The sequence below is a fragment of the Leptosomus discolor genome, unplaced genomic scaffold (genome assembly GCF_034619465.1).
Source record: "Leptosomus discolor isolate bLepDis1 unplaced genomic scaffold, bLepDis1.hap2 HAP2_SCAFFOLD_35, whole genome shotgun sequence".
Lineage (NCBI taxonomy): Eukaryota > Metazoa > Chordata > Aves > Leptosomiformes > Leptosomidae > Leptosomus > Leptosomus discolor.
In genome coordinates, this window is record NW_028237764.1 from 750,357 (window position 1) to 771,992 (window position 21,636).

Sequence of the window (21,636 nt, forward strand, 5' to 3'; positions counted from 1 at the left end):
CCCACCCCTGTCCTCTCCTGAAGAAACAGAGAACAAGAAGCCATGGAAGAAAGTGGGGGATTACAGAAGAGATACTTGATATTACTTATTTTAAAATCAGCAGATTCTCAGTGATTCCTAGTCCAAAAAGGCAAGTATGGAAAAATAGAAAGAACAGCTTTTAACATACAGATTTGGTTTGATTTCATTTGTTTTGCTTTTTTAGTATTCGTGCAATAGAAGAGGAGAGTTTGGCACATAGGTGTGACAGAGGTTTGCAATAGGTCTGAGTGAATGAATTTGTGATTACCCAGGAATGGGATGAAATAGCTAACGGCCTCTTTAAAATGTGTTCTGGAGAAAGAAATCCTTTGTGAGTGTTTGGAAAGGGTAGAAAAGAGACAACAAATTCTGTGAGGACTCCCACTGAAATGAGAAACAGAAAAATTCAGGTGGGAGAAATGCTTGAAGGACTGTCTCTGTCTGTGTCATATAGCAAGACTGCAAGAAAGGAAAGCAGCACAGAAGGAAGGACAGAACTATTCACCCAGATGGTAAAATTTTCACAGTTGGTTTTTGTCAGGTTCCTGTCTCATCAGGATGAACTGAAATTGAGCATGGGAGCAGAAAATGAAAGTGCAGTTACTGAGTTCATCCTAGAGGGTTTCTCAGGGCTTGATCAAAGACTACAGCTATTTCTCTCTCTGGTCCTTCTGCTCGTCTACCTGACAACAGTGATGGGGAATGTGACCATCATTTTCCTGGTGTGTATGGATCACCGCCTGCAAACCCCCATGTACTTTTTCATCAGCAACCTGTCCTTCCTGGAGATCTGGTTTACATCCTCCACAAGCATCAAACTCGTTGTGATCCTGGCTTCTGGGAGGAGAAGAATCTCCCTAAGCAGCTGCTTTGCCCAATCCTATTTCTATTTTGCCCTGGGCTGCACAGAGTTGGCTCTTCTTGTTGTCATGTCCTTTGACCGCTATGTTGCCATCTGCCAGCCTTTGTGTTACGCTGCCATCATGAAGCCTGAGCTCTGCATCCGCCTGGTTGTTGCTGCTTGGGTCACAGGCATCACACTCATGAGTTACCGTCTGGTCCTCCTCCACACACTGACTTTCTGTGGCTCCAACAAGATCCACCATTTTTTTGGTGACAACTCCCCCTTATTCAAATTGTCCTGCTCTGACACCAGCCTGCTTTGGAAACTAGACTCTTTTTTATTGCCATTCGTCGTACTGGGTTCCTTAGGTTTAACTCTGGCATTTTACATGGGCATCCTTCTCTGTATTCTACACCTTCCAGCAGCCTCTGGGAGGAAAAAAGCTTTTACTACATGTTCTTCCCATCTCACCACCTTGGCCATTGTATATGGGAGCTGCATTGCTCTCTACGTGTGTCCTTCAGAAGATGTTTCCTTGGAGACAAACAGAATTGTAGCTTTGCTGAACACTGTCCTGTACCCATTCTTAAATCCATTCGTCTACAGCCTTAGAAACAAGGCTGTGATGCTGGCCCTGAACAAAGCCATTGCCCGTGCAACAGTACAGCTTTTCCCCTTGTCATGATGCCTTTCTGGACAGTGATTCCAATGACCTGCTGTCATCTCTTAAATGATACCAGTGCGTATGTATGTGACCTCCAAACACAGATGCCTCAGGAGGCTGATGCTCTTGTGGGATTCTGTTGGGTCAAGGTGTAAGAAGCTCATCTGCCCAGCCAAAGAAGGCACTACCAATGGCAGGAGGAGTGACTCAGTTAATGCCCTGCTCCAGCTCTCCCAGACCCATCCCAGGAGAGCCACCAGCTCATCATGAGCCCTTCTCTGCAAACTAAGAGTACAGAGGCACAGAGGCAGGTGGGAACCCAAATTACAGGCTCCTGAGGCATGAACAAGTTGTACCAGCTCCTTCCAGGGCTGCCCTGGGAGAGTATTCAGCCCTGTTGTCCAGGTGTGAAACCCATCAAGACGAGTCATTGAGAGCAGCTTTCTGGCTCACCACTTGGATTAAGGAGACTGTTGCCTGGAGGTGCAGGACACTTTATGGGATGTAGGGCAGGAGCATTTTCGGATTGCACAGGACTTACTCCGGGAAGTTTAGGGGAGGACCCTGGCCAGTGCAATCTGTTCTGTCTTCTCATGAAACTTTATTTCCAACTCTTTCCTGGGTGAGTCAATCTCTCCTCTGCGTGAACCTGTGAGCACAGGGGTGTGAGTGCAGCAACTGGTGCAGGACCAGGGGGTCAGACAGCCCTTGTGTCATTAGTGCCAGCAACTGAGAGACTGGAGTGACTGGACTTTAGAGTTTGTGTATGTGTGTGTGTGTGAGAGAGAGAGAGAGAGATGAAGGTGGTCTGTACCAGCATCTGGAGCGGGATTGAGGCCTCAGGGACTCCTATGTCCCGGTGCCTGCAACTGGGGAGGCTGGTATCCAGGGGCAGCTACTGAGGAGACCCAGTGTCTGAGCCCAAGTGCTGGAGGGAGCCACCCTGCACAGGGATATCTATAGAATAGAATAATTCCATCAGGAGGGGCCTACAACCATCATCTAGTCCAACTGCCTGACCACCTCACATCTCACCAAAAGATAAATGGTATTCTGCAGGGCATTGTCCAAATGCCTCTTAAACACTGACAGGCTTGGGGTGTTGACCTCCTCTCTAGGAAGCCTGTTGAAGGGTTTGACCACCCTCTTGGTAAAGAAATGCTTCCTAATGTCCAGTCTAAACCTCTCCTGGTGCAGCTTTGAACCATTCCCACGTGCCCTGTCACAGGATACCAGGGAGGAATGCTCAGCACCTCCCTCTCCACGTCCCCTCCTCAGGAAGCTGTAGAGAGCAATGAGGTCACTCCTCAGCCTCTTTTTCTCCAAGTTACACAAACTCACTCTCCTTAGCCGTTCCTCATAGGACATGCCTTCCAGCCCAGCCACCAGCTTTGTTGCCTCCTCTGAGCACATTCAAATATCTTAACATCCTTGAGAATTGTGGGGCCCAGAAGGGGACACAGTACTCGAGGTGAGGTCACACCAACACTGAATGCAGTGGGATGATCCAGGGACGGCACAAAGCCTTTTCTACCTACCTCCCTCACCTGGCCGTGGTCTCGCTGTTTGTCAGCACTGCCATGTTTGCCCACCTGAAGCCCCCCTCCATCTTCTCACCATCCCACCTGAAGCCCCCCTCCATCTTCTCACCATCCCACAATCTGTTGGTTGCTGTGCTTTACTCGTTGGTGCCTCCAGCTGTGAACCCCCTCATCTGCAGCACGAGGAACCAGGAGCTCAAGGGTGCTGTGTGCAAACTGGTGGGTGGCTGTTATACGGAAGCAAGAAACTGCCCATCTTCCTCTGCATAGCAGATGTCCTGTACCTCAGTAGAGGCCCAGCAAGAGAGTTCCCAGCATGGCAGCACTGTCAGGAGCACTGGGTCTTCCAGAGCTCTTCTCTTTCCACTTCCACACTCTCCCTCTGAGCCCTTGGGTTGCTGTAAGGCCCGATTGCTCTGGCAGCTTGGTCACAGTCCTGCTGCGTGGTAGTCCTGTGACCGCAGGCAGGGACAGGCAATGGGCACTTCTCTGACAGAGCTGCCCTCCGTAAGAGCGGTTCCATCAGGAAAGGGGATCTCCTCAGGGCACTGCCTGAAAGCTTAGGTCTTCCTCCAAAGTCACTCTCAAGAACATGCCCAAGAAACTGTCCCACAGATGACAACGCCGGTGAACAGAGAAAGAGTGTGAGTGTGCAGGGTGTGGGGTGTGGGGAAACCAGCAGTGTCCTCGCACAGCCGGCCCTCCTGGGAGAGACCTGAAGGACCAGCAGAGCAGGGTCTTGTCTGTGCCTGGGCTCACTGGACACCCTGGGGAAGCTGCCTGTGCTGGTTTGGGCTGGGACAGAGTTAATTGTCCTCATCGTAGCTGGTAGGGAGCTGTGTTTTGGATTTGTGCTGGAAACAGTGTTGATAACACAGGGATGATCTCTTTATTGCTGAGCAGTGCTTGCACAGAGTCAAGACCTTTTCTGCTCCTTACCCCACCCCACCAGCGAGTAGGCTGGGGGTGCACAAGGGATTGGGAGGGGAAACAGCCAGGACAGCTGACCCCACCTGACCAAAGGGATATTCCATACCATGGGATGTCATGCTCAGCAATAAAACCCAGGTGAAGAAGAAGGAAGAGGGGGACATTCGGAGTGATGCCGTTTGTCTTCCCAAGTAACCGTCATGCACGATGGAGCCCTGCTTTCCTGGGGATGGCTGAGCACCTGCCTGCTGGTGGGAAGCAGGGCCTGAATTCCTTCTTTTGCTTGGCTTGGGTGCGCTGCTTTTGCTTTACCTATTAAACCACCTTTATCTCAACCCACGAGTTTTCCTACTTTTACCCTTCCGATTCCCTCCCCCATCCCGCTGCAGGGGTAGCGAGGGAGGGAGCAGCTGTGTGGTGCTTAGTTGCCGGCCTGGGTTAAACCTCGTGCCCTGGCGCAATCGTCATGGAGGAGCCCCATCACAACCACCATTTCCAGCACTGCCCTCTCACCCCAGCTCAGAGAGGTTCTTGTCCCGGCACAGAGGAACACTGAATGACCAGGTCAGACGTCCGTGTTCACATTGTTCAGATGAGATGTGAGAATGCACATCACGTCCACGAGGAGAGATGAGCCTGAAGGAGCACAAACGCCATCAGCTGTTCCTGGGGATGCCATGAAGGGCAGTGGGACAGGCAGTGTCTCAGGGTCACTTCACGTTGACATCCCCTGAGAAATCACCGGAATGCAGCACTGGGGTGGGCTTCCTTGAACCCAAACGTCCCTGCATCCATTTCTCTTGCCGTGGGGCATCTCAGATGAGTGCAGGGCAACGTGACACACTGCAGGGTTGAGGTGCCTGCCAGCCTCTGGGAATGGCAGCAGGAGGCCAGAGAGGCACGACAACTCCTGCCCTGCACTGCCTGTGTGTGTGCGAGGGAAGGACTCGTGTCTCTGAGCAGCCCTGTGGGTAAGATGAGTGCACGAGACCAGCTCAGATGTGCTGAGGGAGCTGGTAGATACTACTGCTAAGCTACTCTCCATCATCTTCGGCAGGTCAGGGCAAACAGGAGAGGAGCCTGAGGACTGGAGGAAAGCCAATGTCACTGCAGTCTTCAAAAAGGGCAAGAAGGAGGATGTGGGGAACTACAGAGCAGTCAGCCTCCCCTCCATCCCTGGAAAGGTGATGGAACAGTTGATTCTGGGTGTCACCTCTAAACAGGGGGAGGAAAAGAGGATTGTCAGGAGTAGTCAGCATGGATTCACCAAGGGGAAATCATGCCTGACCCACCTGAGAGCCTTCTGTGACAGCATGACTGGCTGGGTGGAGGAGGGGAAAGCAGTGGATGCTGGTGACCTTGACTTCAGCAAGGCTTTTGTCACTGTCTCCCACCACATCCTCACAGGGAAGCGTGGGCTAAACGAGTGGAGAGTGAGGTGGATGGACAACTGGCTTAAGGACAGAGCTCAGAGGGGGTGCTCAGTGGTGCTGAGTCCAGCTGGAGGTCTGTGACTGGTGGTGATCCCCAGGGGTCAGTACTGGGTCCCATCCTGTGTATCATATTCATAAGTAACCTGGATGAAGGGACAGAGTGCACCCTCAGCCAGTTTGGTGACGATACTAAACTGGGAGGAGGGGCTGAGATGCCAGAAGGCTGTGCTGCCACCCAGAGACCTGGACAGGCTGGAGAGCTGGGAGGGGGGGAACCTCATGAGGTTCAACAAGGGGAAGTGTAGGGTCCTGCACCTGGGGAGGAATAACCCCCTGCACCAGTCCAGGCTGGGGATGGACTCACTGGAGAGCAGCTCTGCGGAGAAGGACCTGGGAGCTCTGGTAGACAACAAGTGGGCCATGAGCCAGCGATGTGTGCTTGTGGCCAAGAAGGCCAGAGGTATCGTGGGGTGTATCACAAAGAGTGTGGCAAGGAGTTTGAGGGAGGTTATTCTCCTGCTCTACACTGCCCTGGTTAAAGCCACATCTGGAGTGCTGTGTCCAGTTCTGGACCCTCCAGTCCAAGAGGGACAGGGAACTGTGGCAGAAAGTCCAATGGATGTTACTAAGATGATGAGGGGTCTGGAGCATTTCCCCTATATGGAAAGGCTGACAGAACTGGGCCTCTTTAGCCTGGAGAAGACTGAGAAGGGACCTTACCATCACTTATGAATATCTAAAGGGTGGATGTCAAGGGGATGGTGCCAAGCTCTTTTCAGAGGTGCCCAGTGACAGGACAAGGGGCAACGGGCACAAACTGGAGCACAGGAAGTTCCACCTCACCATGAGGAAAAACTTCTCTACAGTAAGAGTGACAGAGCATTGGAACAGGGAGTCTCCTTCCCTGGAGATACTCAAAACCCACCTGGACGCAATCCTCCACGACCGGCTTTAGGCAAACCGGCTTTAACGGTGGGGTTGGAGCATGTGATCATCAGAGATCCCTTCCAACCCCCACCGTTCTCTGATTCTTGATTCTTTCTGCAGTAGCTGATAGGTCAGCCCTTGACTCCTGGCTGGGATACGTGATTTTAGGCTCACCTCTGCCAGTGTCTCTGACAGGCCAGCAAAAGCACATTGATGGTGAGAATCTCCTTCCCTAAGAACCTGGTAGAGCCATTCAGGAAGAGGGCATGGATAGGGGTTGTCACAGCTCTTCTGCTGTGGAGGGCAACTTTGGTTGAAGTGTGGGTGAAGATGGTAGGGTAGAAAACCGTGAGGGAGGTGAGCAAGAGAAACTGTAGTGGTGCTGAGTAGAGAGGAAGGATCACCTCCACCAACCCTCTGGCAGTGCTCTTGCCAGCTGCTGCCCAGGATGCTCTTGGCCACCTTTGCTTCAAAGGTGCAAAACCGGGAGAGGACAAGGATTTGGGGAGCCCTCACACATCTTCTTGGTTATCAGCAAGAAAATGCATTGAGGCTCTACTCTGTTGTGCATGATGGGAGGATGAGGGCCAATGGGCGTCACCTGAAAGAAGGGAGGAAATACTCTGTTCACCAAGACACTCAAGCACTGCAGCAGATCTCCCAGAGAGCTGGTGTCGTCTCTGTCCTTGGTGCTTTTCAAGCCCCAAATGAATGAAGCCATGAGCGACCTGCTCTGACCCCAGAGGTGACCCTGCTGTGAGCAGCAGGTTGGCCTAGAGACCTCCTCAGGTCCCTTCCGGCAGGAACAATTCTGTATTTCCATCCCCCACAGATCTTGCCTTCCTGATGGAGGGAAATCATGCAGGTGCCTGCTGACCTTTGACCTCAAACAGAAAGTTTGGTCAGATGACCTGTGGCTTTCTTGTCCCACTCCAGGCATTGTTGCAGAGATGCAGGGCTGCCTGGCAGGTGCCCCCAAACAGCCCTCATCAGCTCCACGACATCACCTTTTCTTTCCTTTTTCCCTCACTTCCTGGTCACAATTTCTTCCCTTTGGCCATCCTTGTACCCTCCCATGCAAACTGCCCATCTCTGCTTATCCTTTCCTCCCTGCTCCTACTCTGCCTTGCTTTGTACTTTCCTTTGGTGTTTCGGAGCTGGACACCGTGGGAATGTGTCCCTTGGTCAGCACTATCACTGAACAAGTGCTTCCTGTTATGATCTGTAGTGCCCTGCAATTCCTCATGCTGTTGTCTTGTCAGAGGCACCACAGGTCAGGGTGAGCCATCTGCGGGTGCAGATGAAGAGCTGGTCCAATGGTGCTTCACTGCTGGGGGACCCTGGAAATCTCTGGGATTTGGCGCTAGAAACCCCAGGAAGCTTTGTGAGGAGAAGTGGTGAGTCCTTTATGGGGGCAGAGTGAAACCATAGCTGACGGCAGGCTGGGAGCTGAGCAGCTCAGGAGTGACCCTGAGGAGAAGGGCCTGGGCACTATGAGGGATGCCAGAGGAGCTGGTGGTACACGCTCACCGTGTGGAAGGCCAGCTGCAGATGGGGCTGCAGAGATGGGTCTGCATTAGGGGGTGCGTGGCCACCCAGACAAGGGACCTCTCATCCCCCTTGGCTCGGCACTGCTGTGGCCACATCTGGATAACTAGACTCTGGCTTTGGGGCTGCCTTGCCTGGAGGAATGGGGAGGAAACGAAGGACTGCCGAGGAGATCTGCCAGGCTAGAGTTTGGAGCCTGTACGTGGAGGATGAAAGTTCTGGGCTTCTTTAGCTTACTGAAGTGGAGGCTCAGGGCACAAGAGCAGCATGCACCTGCTTGAAGGGTGGTTTCAGAGCTGATGGAGATTTTCTTGGTAGTGGGAAGAGAAGGAAACCTCCACAAAGTGCAGCTTGGAAGGTTTAGACTGGAGATGAACCCAAAAGAGATGTAACTCCAAGGGTAGCTTTGTGGTGCAAGAGTTCACCAAGAGGGGTCTGGATCAGCCTATGGCTTTGTGTTTCATGGAATGGCCAGCAAGAGTGGAGAGACATGAGGGAAGGTGTAGAAATTGTGGGGTGAGAGCTGGGTGGGAAAGCAAGCAGGGTGTGAACAGCCTGAAGGGAAAGAGGGGCAGGCTTGGGGCAGGGTAGGACAGCCTGCAGTAGAGATGGCCAAGGGCTGTAACAAGGCTGAAAGGTCCAAGAGGCCTGAGGTCTTGGTCCTCTTGGCAAGAGCAGTTGCCTCTGCCAGTGAGGCTGGTGAGATGGAACTTGGAGGGTGTCAGGATGGGCCTTGGCAGGGCCTGAGGGTCAGGGCTTGGCCTTTCTGCTTCCTAAAGCAAAGCAAAGGGTTTTCTCAGCATTCCAGCCCCCTGCACAGGGCCTTGGCCTGCCTGCAAGCACGGCCTCCAGTGATCTGCTCTAAGGAGGCCCTGGGGAGGCTTTGTCAGTAAGGGCCCTCAGGGGGGCCAGTCAGGGCTTCAAGGGACTTCTGGGCTTTGCTTCTGACTTTGACTTCTGGAGAGGTTTCTTCAGGCTTCTCTCAGTACCTGAGGGTCATGGAATGAGCCCCAAATGCCCTAATGAGCTGTTTACCTTGTCATTTTCTTCAGGTCTTCAAAACTTGCACAGATAACTGGAGCTGTTTCATAGTGTAGTTCAGGAGGAAGTTTTCAAAGTGCATCTAAGAATTTTTTTTTTTTTAAGGGTTACACCTTCTGCCTTTTCTTTCAGAGAAGGGTTTAGAGCAGTATTCTTCAAGTGCTAATGCTCCAGAGGGTCTCCTGAAGTGGTCTGAACTGGTCGGAAAAGCAGTTTTTTGAGGTCTGACACTGTCTGGGCAACCTTGCTCCTCACTTCCCCAACCCCACCGTTTTCCTCGTTGTCCCCTGGAACCTGCATCACTTTTTGTGACATCAGCCTTCTCCCCTGCAGTCTGCAGCTGGATGTTACAGCTCCATTGCATCATCTCCCGCCTGCTCTCCTGACAGACCCGGCTGCACGCGGGCACAGAAGAACTTTCCTGATGTGTAGAGAACAGTGCGGCATGATAAAGTTTCATGAACAATAAAACACACTCTGCAAGCACATGCTCTGTCCGAGATGTCTCTAATGAGCTTGAAATTCCTACAAGCGATAATCTGAGGAGAAATATCTACAGTAGGTGGATACAAGATAATTAGAAACAAAGACAATGAAAGCGTTGGCTAAGGACACAATCAGACTGTTGAAAGACAGGTAAGATTTTACTGCCTGAAGCTCAAAACAGCAACCTAGGTGAGAGGCATCTGAATGAGCAAAGATTAAGGGGAGGAGGAAACCAGAGAGTAATGATCTGACCAGTCTGCATCTGAAAAGATGACTTCAGAAATGGTCATTGTATCCTGAACAGGTGCAAATATCTGAAAGATTAAAGAAATTAGATCCACCGTAGAACAGGAAGAGCAGTGTTAGTGAACTCCGAGGGGAAGATGGATATTTCTTTGGAATATCCCTTTGGAAAGGTCATGGGAATGGCAGAGGTCTCTTCTGAGAGAGGACAAACATCCATCTTTGAAAGAGGCCAAAAGTGCATCCCAGGGAACCCCAGACTGTACAAGCTCATGCTGGGGAGGAGTGTGACATCACTGAGAGTCCTCATGGGTGACAGTTCTGAGCACCTGCGAGAGAGTGACTGTCAACATGGACTCTCCAAGGGTCACTCGTGCCTCACCAACCTGACAGCTGCAGTTGTGCATGAGCAGATAAAAACTGGCTGCCATTTGCCTCAGCTTCAGCCCAACCCTTGCCGTGGTCTCCCTCAATATTCTTCTACCCAAGTCAGGCCATTCCAGTCGGGACGGGTAGAGAAACATTAGGTTAAAACTGCATTAGGAAAAGCGATGCTGGCAGGTGGAGGGAGGTGACCCTTCCCCTCCACTCAGCACTGGTGAGGACACACCTGGAGTGCTGTGTCCAGTGCTGGGCTGCCCAGGGCGAGGAAGTTGCTGATCTACTAAAGCACGTCCAGCAAAGGGCCACAGAGCTGGTTTAAGGGACTGGAGCAGCTTTCATAGGTGTTAAGGCTGAGAGTTGTGGGACTGTTCAGTCTGGAGAAGGAAGCTTGGAGGGATTTTATTAATGTATAGGAATACCTGATGGGAGGGCATGAAGACCAGGGAGCCAAACTTTTCTTGGTAGTTCCCAGTGACAAGGGGCTGATGGACACAGATATATAGACACAAAATTCTGTCTGAAAGAGGTAAATGCTTTTTGACTGGAAGGGTGGTCAACAACTGGAACAGAGTGCCCCAGTGGATTGGTGGAGTCTCCACCAACCGACCTCGACCAGGTCTTCAGCAACCTGCTCCAGCTGGCCCTGCCTCAGCTGGGGTTTGGACTAAATGATTTCAGTGTCTTTAGATGACCTTTGAATGTCCCTTCCAACCAAATCTATCCATGAATCTATGATTCTAAAAGCTCATTTTGGTGAGGAGTGTGCCATCAATTAGAGTCCTCTTGGGTGACGTTCCTGGGCCCCTAAAAGAGAAGAACGTGTCCAAATGCAGGCAGAATGGACTTAGCAAGGATACATACTGGGACGTACGTGGGGAACACACAGACCTTTTCTGGGCCCTGTTCAATTTAATACCTGTATCCATGACCCAGAGTTGTCACCGTGTTTAACAAGAACAAATGTCAGATTCGACTCCTGGGATGAAAGAACACCAGTCACAAGTGTAGACTGGGAGAGGAGTGGGTGAAGAGCAGCCCTGTAGAACGGGATCTGGGGGTGCTGGGTGACAGCAGGCTCAACAGGAGTCACCAAGGTTCCCCATCAGCCAAGAGGGCAAACTGGAAGCTGGGGTGCATCAAACAAAGTAGAACCAGCCAGCCCAAAGACGGGATTATCCCACTCTGTTCAGCATTGGTGTGGCCTCACCTTGAGCACTGTGTGCACTTCTGGGCCCCACAATTTTCAAGGATGTTAAGATACTTAAGGTGCTCAGAGGAGGGCAACAAAGCTGGTGGCAGGGCTGGAAGGCATGTCCTATGAGGAACGGCTAAGGAGAGTGGGTTTGTGTAACTTGGAAATAAAGAGGCTGAGGAGTGACCTCATTGCTCTCGACAGCTTCCTGAGATGGGGACGTGGAGAGGGAGGGGCTGAGCTCTCCTCCCTGATATCCTGTGACAGGGCATGTGGGAATGGTTCCAAGCTGCACCAGGAGAGGTTTAGACTGGACATTAGGAAGCATTTCTTTACCAAGAGGGTTGTCAAACCCTGCAACAGGCTTCCTAGAGAGGTGGTCAACACCCCAAGCCTGTCAGTGTTTAAGAGGCATTTGGACAATGCCCTTAAGGACATGATTTATCTTTTGGTGGCAAGTGGTCAGGCAGCTGGACTGGATGATGATTGTAGGCCCCTTCCAACTGAACCATTCTATTCTATAGACAAACCTGTACAGGATGGATCCCTCCAGCACCCGGGCTTTGACACTCAGTCTCCTAAGTATGAGCCCCTGAGGCTACAGTCCCATTCCAGATGCTGGTACAGACCACCTCAGTCTCACACACACACCCACACGCAAACTCTGACGTCCAGTTACTCCGGTCTCTCAGTTGCTGGCACAAACGACACAAGGGCTGTCTGACCCCCTGGTCCTGCTCCAGTTGCTGCACTCACACCCCTGTGCTCACAGGTTCACGCAAAGGAGAGATTGACTCACCTAGGAAAGAGTTGGAAATAAAATTTCACGAGAAGACAGAACAGGTTACACTGGTCGAGGGCCTCCCCTAAACTTCCCATAATAAGTCCTGTGCAATCCAAAAATGCTCCTGCCCTGCATCCCAAAAGGTGTCCTACACCTCCAGGCAAAAGTCCCCTTAGCCCAAGTGGTGATCCAGAAAGCTGCTCTCAGTGACTCGTCTTGATGGGTTTGACACCTGGAAACGGGGCTGATGGCTCTCCCAGGGCAGCCCTGGAAGGAACTGGGACAACTTGTTCATGCCTCAGGAGCCTGTAATTTGGGTTTCCACCTGCCTCTGTGCTTCTGTGCTCTTCTTAGTTTGCAGAGAAGGGCTTTTGATGAGCTGGTGGCTCTCCTGGGATGGGTCTGGGAGAGCTGAGGCAGGGTATTAGCTGAGCTACTCCTTCTGCCATTGGTAGTGCTTTCTTCGACTGTACAGATGAGCTTCGTATCACTTAGCCTGACACAATCCCAGAAGAACATCAGCCTCCTGAGGCATCTGTGTTTGGAGGTCACATACATATGCACTGATATTATCTAAGATGTGATAGCAGGTCATTGGAATCGCTGTCCAGAAAGGCATCATGATGAGGGGAAAAGCTGTACTGTTGCACGGGCAATGGCTTTGTTCAGGGCCAGCATCACAGCCTTGTTTCTAAGGCTGTAGACGAATGGATTTAAGAATGGGTACAGGACGGTGTTCAGCAAAGCTACGATTCTGTTTGTCTCCAAGGAAACATCTTCGGAAGGACACACGTAGAGAGCAATGCAGCTCCCATATGCAATGGCCAAGGTGGTGAGATGGGAAGAACATGTAGTAAAAGCTTTTTTCCTCCCAGAGGCTGCTGGAAGGTGTAGAATACAGAGAAGGATGCCCATGTAAAATGCCAGAGTTAAACATAAGGAACCCAGTACGACAAATGGCAATAAAAAAGAGTCTAGTTTCCAAAGCAGGCTGGTGTCAGAGCAGGACAATTTGAACAAGGGGGAGTTGTCACCAAAAAAATGGTGGATCTTGTTGGAGCCACAGAAAGTCAGCGCGTGGAGGAGGACCAGACGGTAACTCATGAGTGTGATGCCTGTGACCCAAGCAGCAACAACCAGGCGGATGCAGAGCTGAGGCTTCATGATGGCAGCGTAACACAAAGGCTGGCAGATGGCAAGATAGCGGTCAAAGGACATGACAACAAGAAGAGCCAACTCTGTGCAGCCCAGGGCAAAATAGAAATAGGATTGGGCAAAGCAGCTGCTTAGGGAGATTCTTCTCCTCCCAGAAGCCAGGATCACAACGAGTTTGATGCTTGTGGAGGATGTAAACCAGATCTCCAGGAAGGACAGGTTGCTGATGAAAAAGTACATGGGGGTTTGCAGGTGGTGATCCATACACACCAGGAAAATGATGGTCGCATTCCCCATCACTGTTGTCAGGTAGACGAGCAGAAGGACCAGAGAGAGAAATAGCTGTAGTCTTTGATCAAGCCCTGAGAAACCCTCTAGGACGAACTCAGTAACTGCACTTTCATTTTCTGCTCCCATGCTCAATTTCAGTTCATCCTGAGGAGACAGGGACCTGGCAAAAACCAACTGTGATAATTTCACCATCTGGGTGAATAGTTCTGTCCTTCCTTTTCTGCTGCTTTCCTTTCTTGCAGTCTTGCTATATGACACAGACAGAGACAGTCCTTCAAGCATTTCTCCCACGTGAATTTTTCTGTTTCACATTTTAGTGGCAGTCCTCACAGAATTTGATCTCCCTTATCTACCCTTTCCAAACACTCACAAAGGATTTTTTTCTCCAGAACACATTTTAAAGAGGCTGTTAGCTATTTCACCCCATTCCTCAGTAATCCCAAATACATCAAACCTCTGTCACACCTATGTGCCAAACTCTTCTCTTCTATTGCACAAATACTAATCAATCAAAACAAATGACATCAAACCAAATCTGTATGTTAAAAGCTGTTCTTTCTATTTTTCCATACTTGCCTTTTTGGGCTAGGAATCGCTGAGAATCTGCTGATTTTAAAATAAGTACTATCAAGTATCTCTTCTGTAATCCCCCACTTTCCTCCATGGCTTCCTGTTCTCTGTTTCTTCAGGAGAGGACAGGGGTGGGAAGGGGGAATAAGGACCAAGTCTGACTTGTCTTCCTTAGTACTCTAAATAGTGACTGAAATTTTCTGTGGTTCCACACAGTCTCATCTGACATCCGCCTGCACTCAAATGCAGTTGTTTCCAAACAGCTGCTCATTGCTCTTACCCTCAAATGTCACACTTTTTTAGACATAGAAAGGAGCAGAGCAGATGAGACCAGACACAGGATGATTCACAACACAAGGGGAGGAGAGCAAGGGGAGGAGCTGGTCAGTTTGAAGCAGTGAAACAAAAGTTCTCCACAGGCTGTGTTGTCCCCTCAGGCTCTGTCCCAGGGCAGAATGGGTAGCATTAAGGAAGGAGTAAAATTGGAATTTCAGCATAGGGTGGTGCTCCACGTTGGCACGACATTTCAGCTTGGGGCTCAGGCTAGTCTTACATCCCAAATGCCCGGCTTGTTCTTTGCCTCTAGTCTGGCACAGGGGAAGCTCTGCACTGGGTTCGCCTGGAAAACTTTCTGAGGTTAAACCACTGGCTGCATTTGAGCAAAATCTCAAGCTCAGTCACCTCCAGCAATTTGAGCGTGGTGAATCGGTGAATCAGAGGTGGCCGTCCCAGTTTCCATTTTCTAGGTCAGTTCACACACTCAAAGGCTGGTGTCTTCTTACTCTGTTGGGTGACACCTAAATTGTCTAAAATTATTCTTCTCCTGAAGGCACCTCCTTAGGGGAATGTACAGGTTTGCACACAGACTCTGTTCAGGCCCTGCATTGTCCAACACACAGCCACCATATGAGATACAGAGTGAAGAAACAGAGGATATGCAGGCGAAGGATATCCAGGTGAAGAAGGCCTTATTGTGGCTTTGCACAGAGGTTATCCTCAGGATGGTGCCTATCATGGAGGCATAAACCACAGCAGTCCCTGTGAAGGAGCTCAGCAGCACAGCGGAGGAGAGAGCAAGGCTCCTGTTTCATAGTAGCTGGTGCCCATGCGGGCTCCTCTCAGCAAAGGGATGATGTCCCAGAAGAAGCAGTCTCTGCACTGGGCACAGAAGGTCTGGTGGCACATGAGATGGTGAGGCTGAGCATGGGCAGAGGAGCCATTCCCCAGCAGGTGAACACGAGCACGGAGCACAAGCAGGAGTTGGCAAAGACAAGAGCAACGCGAGGGCTTGCAAATGGCTCTGCAGCCATTGAAACACGTCGCAACACCTCGGTTAAACTCAGCCGTGCCCAGGGAGACAGAGAATGTCTGCGGCTCGTGAGCAGACACAGAGATCTCTTAGTCTGCAACACGGGACTGACAAACATGTCAGGGGGAAGGACCAAAGTGAACCAAATCCATGGGTCGATGCTGCAGGGGATGCAAGGCCCCCTCTTGACCTTCACCCCAGATGAGCCTGAGAGGGGAATGGGATGGGACCCGCTGTCTTCCCAGCTGTGTATGTGCTGCTGCTGGTGTGGTGGCTTTAAAGGAGAGAAGGGATGGAAAGAGGTAACAGGATTGAGGCAGCTCCTGCCCTGAGCCTTGAACAAGAGCAAAGGAAGAGAACAGGGAAGTAAACGGGTGCAGACCCTTAGACACGAGAAGAACACAAACCTGCAGGACAGCAGCCAACGGGACTAGCGGTAGTGGCCTGTGGACAATGCCTGTACACCAATCACAGCTTTCTTAGTGGCACGTATACTAGTAGAGAAACGTATATAATGATGCTGTAGCAAACAATAAAGGTCTCCGATTCACCCTCGATCGGAGTCCGTGCCCTCAATCTCCACAAATGGCACCCAAACAGGGACTTGAATCGCGGCAGTGAGCGACCGGTGGAGAGCCCAGCCGAATGAATAAAGCAGCGGATTGAGAGCTGCCGTCCGGACAAGTAATCACCTAGGAAAAAACGTGAGCACCTGGGTATGTAACTTAAGGAGTAGCTGATCCAGTGGCAACCCCGTTGAACTCCCCAGGCTGCTGAAAGGAAGAAGGATCGCGGAGTCACATTAATCTTCTCTGCAGGACAGGGATGAGCAATGGGGCAGAATGGGTACCTCTGTGTCTGCGGAGGAAAAGACTGTCATGAAGAGCTAAATAATCTGAAGGAGCAGCTGGATAAACAAAGCAAGAATCTCAATAGTTTAAAAAGTGAATTGGAACGAAATGTGCAGGAGAGAAAGGCCAAAATTGAGTCCTAACTTAAGTGTATCTTGAAGTGGGTCAGGATCGCAGTCCCCGGAGTGGACTCATGTACTATCTATTCCCCTGAGATATGGGACGAATTTCGCCCCAAGGCTTGGGAAGAGGGGGACTTGGAAATGTTGCGTGCCTTGCCGCTTAAGTACAGTTGCCAGATGGACCCCCTGGAGTACCCCCTCTCCGAGTACCCCTGGTTCCATGGGACGCTGTCACGGCTGAAGGTGGCTCAGCTGGTGCTGGTGGCGGCGCCGGCTCCCACGGTGTCTGCCTGGTGTGGCAGAGAGAGACGCGCCCAGTGAGAGCGTCCTCCTCTTCAGCTGCCAGGGCTGGCTGGCCCCGACCCCTGCGGCCCCGACACCCATGGCCTGGCTGAGCACCTCCCATTGCCCACCCCCGGCGAGGAGGAAGGAGGACAAGGACAATGCCGAAGGCTCATGGCGGGGGAAAGGGGACCCCCGGCATCACACCTGGGGTCACCCCAACCCTTCCCCCTCCCCCCAAAAATGGATCTCATCCCCCCACCCCCCAAAAAACAAGCTCTCCCCTCCAAAAACACTGCAGTATGGACCTGCCCCTCCCACCTTGGTCAATTTCGGGGGGGGGAGGGAAGTCTGTTGCTAAGAAAATTGGGAAAAAAAAAAAAGAAGGAAAAAAAAAAAGAAAAAAAAAGAAAAAAAGAGAGGAAAAAAAAAGAAAAAAGAGAGAAAAAAGGGAAAAAAAGAAAAAAAAGGTAAAAGAAAAGATATAAAAGCCTTTGACAGATTTCTAGAAGTGGATTCCTGCTAGCTAGGAATAGTCTGAGTTACAGGGGCTGAGCTTGTTTTCCTGTGTTTGCTTTACTTTGCCTTGGTCACGTGTGTTTCCTTTGATCTGTAACTGGTCACTCAGAGCGAGCACCAGTGCAGTTGTTCTACAGAAGCCTGTGTAATAGTTGGGCATGTCACGCTGCAAAATCGTACAGCTATTGGTGTTTTGCTTTTAGCACAAGTCATGGATGTGAGGATTTTGAAGGAATGTGTTACATGAATTTATCAGATCACTCTGAGTCAATCCATAAAAGTATCCAGATGCCAAAGGACGGAGTTCTCAAGCTATGGGTTGATGAAACATGGAAATGGCTGAATGAGCTTTTAGAGGGATGGGGTAAAAAGGTAGTTTGGAGGATGTGGAGAAAATTGAAGAAGGCAAAATCAGGGTTTCAGGAGAGCAGAATTTGACCTTCTGAGGGACCTCCTTGGAAAAATGCCATAGGCTGCAGCCACCAGAGAAGACAGGTGCAGAGAGGTGTTTGATGCTCAAGGAACTCCTCTTCATGATCCAGAATGTTCCACCTTGACATGCTGGAAGTCACATAAAGGTGGCAGGAGGCTGGCACGGCTGAGAAAGGAGCTGCTGGCTAAAACCAAGCATGAAGGGGAAGCCCAGAAAAGGCGGCAGCTGGCTGCCTTCCAGCCTCCTTGGTTCTGTGATTCTGGGAGGAGAGGGACACTCCAGAGCTCTTGGCAGCACTGCCCTCTTGCCAGGATCTCCCTTCATCCCAGGCAAAGGCAAAGGCAAAGTCAAGGTCACTCTGATGCTGAGGAAAGCTGGGGGTGTTCATGAAGGCTATAGGTCCTGACCTCCAGCCTCTGGGAAGGGACAACATGTCCCTCAGGCGTTGCTCAGGCCTCTCCTGGGGACAGTCTGATCTGCACGGTGCAATGGCAAGCGCAGGTGTGGGACACTGTAGGACATCCTGTGGTGGAGACACTCAAGGGCTCTGACAAGAAAAAAAGCCCCCAAGAGAGCCGAGGGCTTTCTGCCCTTGGCTAGGGCTGTTGTCTCAACCCCCAAGGCCTACCAGAAGACCCCTTCACCTTACGGCACCAGCACCTCAGTGCCTCTTCAGCCCACCCAGCACAACCCCAGAAGCAGAGGACCTTGGCCCTGCCCTTGGCACTGCACATCCCCACATCACCCTGCCCCAGGAAGAACCCTGAGGAATGGCTGAGGGACAGGGTCTGCCTTGCAGGGGCTGGGGAGTCAGGGCTTGGACTTTTAGCTGGACAAAGCACTCCAAGGTTTACTCAGCATCAGAGGCCCCTTCACCTTGCCATTGCCTACCTGTCATCACTGAATCCAGGTTTCTCCTTCAACCAGCCCCCAGAGAGGCTTTGTCAGCAACGTCCCTCAGTGGAACCCATTAGTGCTTCAAGAAACTTTGGAGTTTGCATCTGACTTTGACTCCTCAAGAGGTTTCCTGAACTTCCCCTCAGTGCCTGGGTTTCACGGACGTGGCACCAAAACCACCAGAGAGATCATTACAAAGTTGTTGGGCTGTTGCTCTGCTGCTGAGCTCCTCTGGGCTCCTGGGACAGAGAGAGCTCCTAGCAAGCAGGCAGAGCTGCAGGGAGACAGCTCTGCCCAGCAGCAGCTGCTCTGCAAAGGGCAGCAGGGCTGAGGGGGCTGCCTGTGGGCACCAAGGAGAAAGGAGCGGGGCAGAGAGAGGTTGAAGGCAGGGGAGAGGGGGAGGATGGCTGAGAGCTCACTGGAGGAGAACTCTTCCCAGCCTCTGACACAGTAAGTCTCTGGGTGCAGGGTGATGTGTCGGTGGTTCCTTGAAGGATCTCCTGAATGTGTCCAACCTCTGGGATCTGTCTGTGATGGAGAAGAGGAAGCCGGGCTGCAGAGCAGGGCTTCCCTAGTGCAGTGTGAGAGGGACAGGGCATGACGGCTGCCTTCTGGTGGGGATGGCGTGAGGGTGTGAAGGTGGGTGTGCACCCGGGGGAGCCCAGAGCTGTCCTTCCAAGCAGGGTGTCTTCACCATGGGGCTCTGTGACCTTGGGCATGGACTCTGTCACCAGCCTACATCAGTACTCATCCTGCCCCTGGGAGCTCCTCATGGAGCTGTGGGGAGAAGCTGTGAGTGGAAGGGCAGATCCCCAGCAAAGATTGATCTCTTCTGACATATAAACCTCTTCCTTGTGCAGAGAAAAGGGATTGAGAGCAACCGGCCTGGGATGTCACCAAAGTGGAGGTGCTGTGTCTGCTGTGTAAGGAGAAGGCTTTCCCGAGTGCCAGCTGTCTTCCTCTCCTGTTCCCCATTTGCAGAAGGATCAGGGTATTGCTCTGCATTTTTTTCTCCAATTCCTGCTGCTCCTTTTCTTGCTTTTGGAAGGTCTGGGTTGTGGGGGGAGTGTTATGCATCTCAGATGCATTTGAGTCACTGATCCTGGGGGGCTGTGGGCAATGCAGTGTGTGGGACTTGGAAACAAGTTGATCCTCCCTACAGGAGGTGCTGGGCACTGTCTTTCAGGCACATGAGAACCTCCTTGAGGTGAAGAGCTTGAAGTGTACTTCCCCTGTGCTCAGGGCAATTCAGCAGGGGAGGGTGGGAACTCAGTGACAGCCCCATTCTCCCCCACAGGCACGCTGCTGTTATGTCTGGAGAGAGCCTGGAGATGGAAAATGGGGGTGAGAAATGTTCTGTATCGGATGTGCGTGACTTCGACTCAGACTTTGCTGTTCAGGAGAGCAGAGTTGGAAGGGCTGGGTCCCTCCCTGGGCTCTTCCCTCTCAGACACAGCAGGTCTGGGTGCTGACTCCATCGCACTGGAATAAATAGGGACAATTGTCACACAGTCACTCAGGCAAATGCGTGTCACTCGACTGAAGGCACCCATTGCCAGGAACACCTACCGAATGCACGGGCTGTTTGACACCACTGCAATAGCACAGGTCTGACTTCTCTGGAGCCCATGGGCAGAGCCCCTGCTCGTCAATCCTGCACCTACAAAAAGGAACTGACCAAAGTTCCTCTGAAAAAAGAAGTCATTTTGTGTGTTTTCTCTGAGAAATGGCATAAAACAGGCTCAGACAAAACTGTCAATATCTTCTCCTCTTTCAACAGTTCCCTATTCCTTCAGCGAAATAATGTCCAATGGCAGCTCCATCGCAGAGTTCCTCCTCCTGGCATTTGCAGAGAGGCGGGAGCTGCAGCTCTTGACCTTCGGGCTCTTCCTGGGCATCTACCTGGCTGCCCTCCTGGGCAACGGACTCATCATCACCGCTGTAGCCTGCGACCCCCACCTCCACACACCCATGTACTTCTTCCTCCTCAACCTCTCCCTCCTTGACCTGGGCTCAGTCTCCACCACTCTCCCCAAAGCCATGGCCAATGCCCTCTGGAACACCAGGGCCATCTCTTACTCAGGATGTGTTGCCCAGGTTTTTCTCTTTGTCTTCTTGATCACAGCAGAGTTTTGTCTTCTCACCGTCATGGCCTACGACCGCTACGTTGCCATCTGCAAACCCCTGCACTACGGGACCCTCCTGGGCAGCAGAGCTTGTGTCCACATGGCAGCAGCTGCCTGGGGCACTGCTTTTCCCTATGCTCTGCTGCACACGGCCAATACATTTTCACTGCCCCTCTGCCAAGGCAATGTTGTGGACCAGTTCTTCTGTGAAATCCCCCAGATCCTCAAGCTCTCCTGCTCAGACACCTACCTCAGGGAGGCTGGGGTAATTGTGGTTGGTGTCTGTTTATCCTTTGGGTGTTTTGTGTTCATTGTGGTGTCCTACGTGCAGATCTTCAGGGCCGTGCTGAGGATCCCCTGGGAGCAGGGACGCCACAAAGCCTTTTCCACCTGCCTCCCTCACCTGGCCGTGGTCTCCCTCTTTGTCAGCACTGGTATCTTTTCCTACCTGAAGACTCCCTCCATCTCCTCTCCATCCCTGAACCTGCTGATGGCAGTTCTGTACTCGGTGGTTCCTCCAGCAGTGAACCCCCTCATCTACAGCATGAGGAACCAGGAGCTCAAGGACGCCCTGAGGAAACTGATGACTGGTTGCTTTGCAGAAACAGCAATGAACTGCTCATCTTCCCCTGCATATCACTAGTAATGGAACTCATTACAGGCCCAGCCTCTCTTTGGTGCGTTGTTTGATTTGGTTTCTTTGGGGTTTAGCTTGCTCGGGGAGTATTCTGTCTTCAAAAATGTTGCCATTCTTCATCCTATTTCCATGTCAGTCTCTGCCTGCCTTGTGTGCCTCAGAGACTTTGTGTAAATAAGGAGCTGTGCTCTCTGCGTGTTTAAACCAAATAAAGGACCCTACACTGACTTGTTTGTCTGAGTTCCTTTCTCCCAGATCTTCTCTGGAGCTGAAGGGACAGCATCTGTGTGCTGAGGTGAAGGGGGCAGTAGCCACCCTGAGCTGGATCTGCCTCTCAGCCTCACCAGCATGGCCCTGGCCACCACAGCCCTCTTGCTCTGCAGAGCAGCACCACCAGTTCAGGGTC

The 21,636-nt window shown here is 51.6% G+C and overlaps 2 protein-coding genes across 2 annotated transcripts; one reads left to right on the plus strand and one right to left on the minus strand.

Annotated features, from left to right (window-relative positions):
* The first annotated feature begins 569 nt into the window (after positions 1–569).
* Positions 570–1,550, plus strand: LOC147412907 (olfactory receptor 6E1-like). The gene has a single exon (XM_086480783.1). It carries the CDS (start codon positions 597–599, stop codon positions 1,548–1,550), a length of 954 nt encoding a protein of 317 aa, XP_086336909.1. The 5' UTR covers positions 570–596.
* An 11,106-nt stretch (positions 1,551–12,656) lies between these two features.
* LOC147412908 (olfactory receptor 6E1-like) lies at positions 12,657–13,676 on the minus strand. Its single transcript, XM_086480784.1, has one exon. It carries the CDS (start codon positions 13,674–13,676, stop codon positions 12,657–12,659), a length of 1,020 nt encoding a protein of 339 aa, XP_086336910.1.
* Between the last annotated feature and the right edge of the window lie 7,960 nt (positions 13,677–21,636).